Source organism: Sprattus sprattus (assembly GCF_963457725.1).
Source record: "Sprattus sprattus genome assembly, chromosome: 12".
In the NCBI taxonomy this organism is placed as follows: Eukaryota; Metazoa; Chordata; class Actinopteri; order Clupeiformes; family Clupeidae; genus Sprattus; species Sprattus sprattus.
In genome coordinates this window covers 15,932,653-15,936,214 of record NC_137910.1, presented here as the reverse complement: position 1 = coordinate 15,936,214, position 3,562 = coordinate 15,932,653, and the positions used below count along the sequence as shown (strand labels likewise).

The 3,562-nt window shown below is 42.4% G+C and overlaps 1 protein-coding gene across 2 annotated transcripts; it reads right to left on the bottom strand.

Annotated features, from left to right (window-relative positions):
- Positions 1-288: 288 nt before the first annotated feature.
- On the bottom strand, positions 289-3,230 carry fuom (fucose mutarotase). Of its 2 annotated transcripts, none has more exons than XM_080849195.1 (6): positions 3,104-3,230; positions 2,605-2,673; positions 2,410-2,480; positions 1,939-2,037; positions 1,616-1,689; positions 289-1,142 (listed from the first exon to the last, which is right to left on the bottom strand). In XM_080849195.1, exons 1-6 carry the CDS (start codon positions 3,186-3,188, stop codon positions 1,076-1,078), a joined length of 465 nt encoding a protein of 154 aa, XP_080705321.1. In that variant the 5' UTR covers positions 3,189-3,230; the 3' UTR covers positions 289-1,075. The 2 variants fall into 2 exon arrangements, with proteins under 2 accessions (XP_080705321.1, XP_080705322.1); XM_080849196.1 differs by having other exon boundaries at positions 289-1,108.
- Positions 3,231-3,562: the final 332 nt, after the last annotated feature.

Sequence of the window (3,562 nt, the reverse complement as noted above, 5' to 3'; positions counted from 1 at the left end):
AGGACCGTGACCCCCTGACCCAGGAGCAGGGTGCGGAAGACTGGAGGGGGAACTACGACCGGGCGGAGCTGGACCTGGACGAGATTTACCACGGAGACATGGGGCAAAGCCAGGTGGAGACCCAGATGGAGCCGGCCCAGGATGACTCCACCGTGCCACGACAGAAGGAGCGCTCTCTCCCAGAGGAGGACCTGGACGATCTCTACCACAAGTACTAATCCAGTCATCTCCTCGGAGGTGTGATTTACAATGTTGGAGCGTGGCATTAAAAGAGAGATTTGATTATGTAAAAAAAATATCTTTATTTATAATTCTCCATCCAATATTGACAATAAAAATGGTCACCGATTGTGAATTGTGTGCTGCACTAATTAAACTCCACTGAAGTGTGGAAGATTACATGGGTGCGAAAGAAAATAAGAAATGAAAAATCTCATAATTCATTCAACATGGACAAAAATAAATCTTTGAAATTACACATGGTTAATTTAAATTCACAAGAGAAAGCAAATGTATTAAATCCCAAGGGTGTCGTATGTGAAAACATCATTAATGTCAAAGAGCTTCTGATAATATTTGGTGTCTGCTACTTTGGTGTCACGAGACCAGGATCTGGTATTCATTTCCGTGATTCCATTCAAACACGTCCCATGGATCCATACTCATTCATAAATTTCCCGTACTTAACACGCTCATTAATTCACTTCCCACACAGTCGTTATTCCCGGCGGATAACACACAGGGACACACACACTTCACAGGGCGATTACATCTGAACACAAGAGCATGGAGTGTTTGGTTACAGCTACAGATCCCAGTGTGATCCCACAGCCACAAGATTTTTGATGCGTCTCCCTCGCTGTGAGTCTCCAAACCAAGAACATTTTTAAAGCGCCCCAACCCTCCCCACTCCCCACCCTGTGAGGAATGTATGTCTATAGAAATGTCATCTTTCCAGCTAGTTTAATAAACTCCTCCAGTGTTAATAAAGCATTTATGACATGCTGTTTGAGCACAGCAGAGGTCAATGAAGATTCTTGAGGGAGGAGAGACAGCCTCGGTGAGACTCCAGGTATCAGCACAGTTCATTGGGAGCGATCACACCTTTCTTTATGATCAGGTTCCCATACAGTGCCGTCTCCCTGAGACAGTGGGAGAAAGAGAGAGAGAGAGAGAGAGAGAGAGAGAGAGAGAGAGAGAGAGAGAGAGAGAGAGAAAGGAGTGCACATGTGAGAGATGTTCAGTAAAAAACTATGAAGTTCTGCAGCTTAGCAAAACAAAACAAAAACTTTATTGATGTAAAAGTTCCTGGAACCTTTTCGTTTTTGAGGGACGCATGAAGGATTCCAGAGAGCATCTTTCACACACACACACACACACACACACACACACACACACACACACACACACACACACACACACACACACACACACACACACACACACACACACACACACACACACACACACACACACACACACACACTACGACAAAATCTGTCCAGTAAAATGTCAAACAAACATGCGTAAAGACTAAAGAGTTAAAGTTAAAGAGAGTTAAAAAGTACAGCTGTTAATGTTTAAATAAGTTTTAACTGCTGAGACAATATCTTACCCTGTTGCCACGACAGCAAATGCTTTCTTGGCTCTCTCATAGAATGCAAACCTCTCCACGGTCTCCAAGCTGCCCTTCAACAGATAGAGAACGCATAGCAACACATTGGACACACCAGCGACAGTCACGTAGAAGCTCCACAGCAACACAGTGTGATATACGTACAAATACACAACTGGACAGCCTATAGGGTGCTATTTAGGTAGCTATTATTCACTCGTATTGGTTAAGCACATTTATAAGGGGTCGCGGAATATCACAGATTTAGTACACACACACACATGCACACACACACTCACACAGGTGTGTGTAGGCCCTACTACCTGGGATCCGGACTGTTTAAGCATGTGGATGTATGTAGTCCACACAGGTGTCTCTAGACCACGCTCCTTGTCACTGTCCACCAGGTCCATAACAGCTGCCTGAAACAGAAGTTTCAGTGACCAAGACATTCATCTCCTTAATCCACAGGTAAATGCCATAAATAATAGAGTTAAGATAGATATATTTGCCCACAGACAATGCTTACAGATGAGGCTTGTGGCTTTTGATGTCATAAAATAAAATTGTTTATACATATAAAACAACGTACAGTTAGGCTATATTATTAAAATGATTCATGAAGGAACAGTGAAGAGGCAATAATGGTCAATTGTCCTCTGTATTATGTAAATCTAGATTCCAGTGTTTTTTTTTTTTTTTTTTTTTTTTTACATTTTCCAGGGCCTGAAAAATATAAACAGGTAAGTAAGTAACTCAGCACTGGTGAGGTGTCGGCGATAGTGTCTTATTACCGGGCTCCGTACGTAGACATCCAGCGGGAAGAGCTTCAGAATAGCTTCCAACAGGACGGGGATTTGTAGACCTGTAATGCACACAACACAGTTGAACTGCATGATGATGAGTCTACACATAGTCTGTAGTTTTTATAAAGTTTCAGAAGCCCACTCCGTAGAACTGACTAAACACAGGTCGTAAATCAAATGTACCGTCAGCTCTGATCTCAATAGGTCCGCATTTACACACCGAGGAGACGGGGAAGTTGGCATCGGCAAGGACTGGAGGAAGAACAAAATGCATAGAACAGTGACAAAGGTGACAGTGAAGTAACAGTGACGATATAGCAACAATGGATTTGGAGTTTCTGGTGAGTATTTTCAGGGAAAAAACATCACATTAAAAAATGCAGGTGATAATTAACGTCACCAGCAATGACCTAAAGGTTATCAGTGTCGCTAGCTAAGGAAGGGAGGTTGTTCACTAGCATACATATCGACAACTGACCAAAGTAGAATAGATATAAATACACATAACCTGTGACATGACCAGGCTAAAGTTCGCTTGGAAAGTTACATTTCTGTCTTGTGTTAAAAATAGTTTACTAAGGCATTTCTCGAAAAGCCGAAACTAACGTTAGCTTCATTGCTAACAAGCTTAGTCAGCAACATGATTTTAGGTCATGAGCATACTGCGCATTGCAGTACTTACCCAATTCATCGCCATGACCCATTTTTGCCAAAGCATACAAAAGCTCTGGAGACAGTAGAGACGGTATTCCTTTTAACACAACCATCGTAGGGCAAACGACCTGTCACAAGACACTGACAGGGCTAGGAGCAGGCAGCGTGATCACAGAGTTCATTGATTGGTTCTTTGACAAGTTCCGTGATGGTGACGTTATAGCTTTCGGTAATATCCGTCAATTCGGAAATTTAGCAGACTCCAGAGTGAATTTTATAAGCTTGACATACAGGCATATTAGATCTGACCTTTATGTGGGTATTTTAAACTAAACGTGACTGATCCTAACCTGAATTACACCTTTAAAAAGCAACATGCTATTTCTGCAGACAGCCAGTCATGCTGATCATCTGCTCAACAGAGGCTCATACACCAATCTGCTGTTTAGAGGAATAAAATTATCCCATCTTAAGCGCTTAGGCTAAA

Bases quoted from the DNA above. Each gene is read 5' to 3' on its own strand.
- fuom (XM_080849195.1), bottom strand. From the start codon at position 3,188: ATGGTTGTGTTAAAAGGAATACCGTCTCTACTGTCTCCAGAGCTTTTG. The intron at 2,038-2,409 runs GTAATAAGACAC...CTTCTGTTTCAG, and splicing joins ATGTCTACGTACGGAGCCCG to GCAGCTGTTATGGACCTGGT. The intron at 1,690-1,938 runs GTAGTAGGGCCT...TATCTGTTGAAG, and splicing joins TTAAACAGTCCGGATCCCAG to GGCAGCTTGGAGACCGTGGA.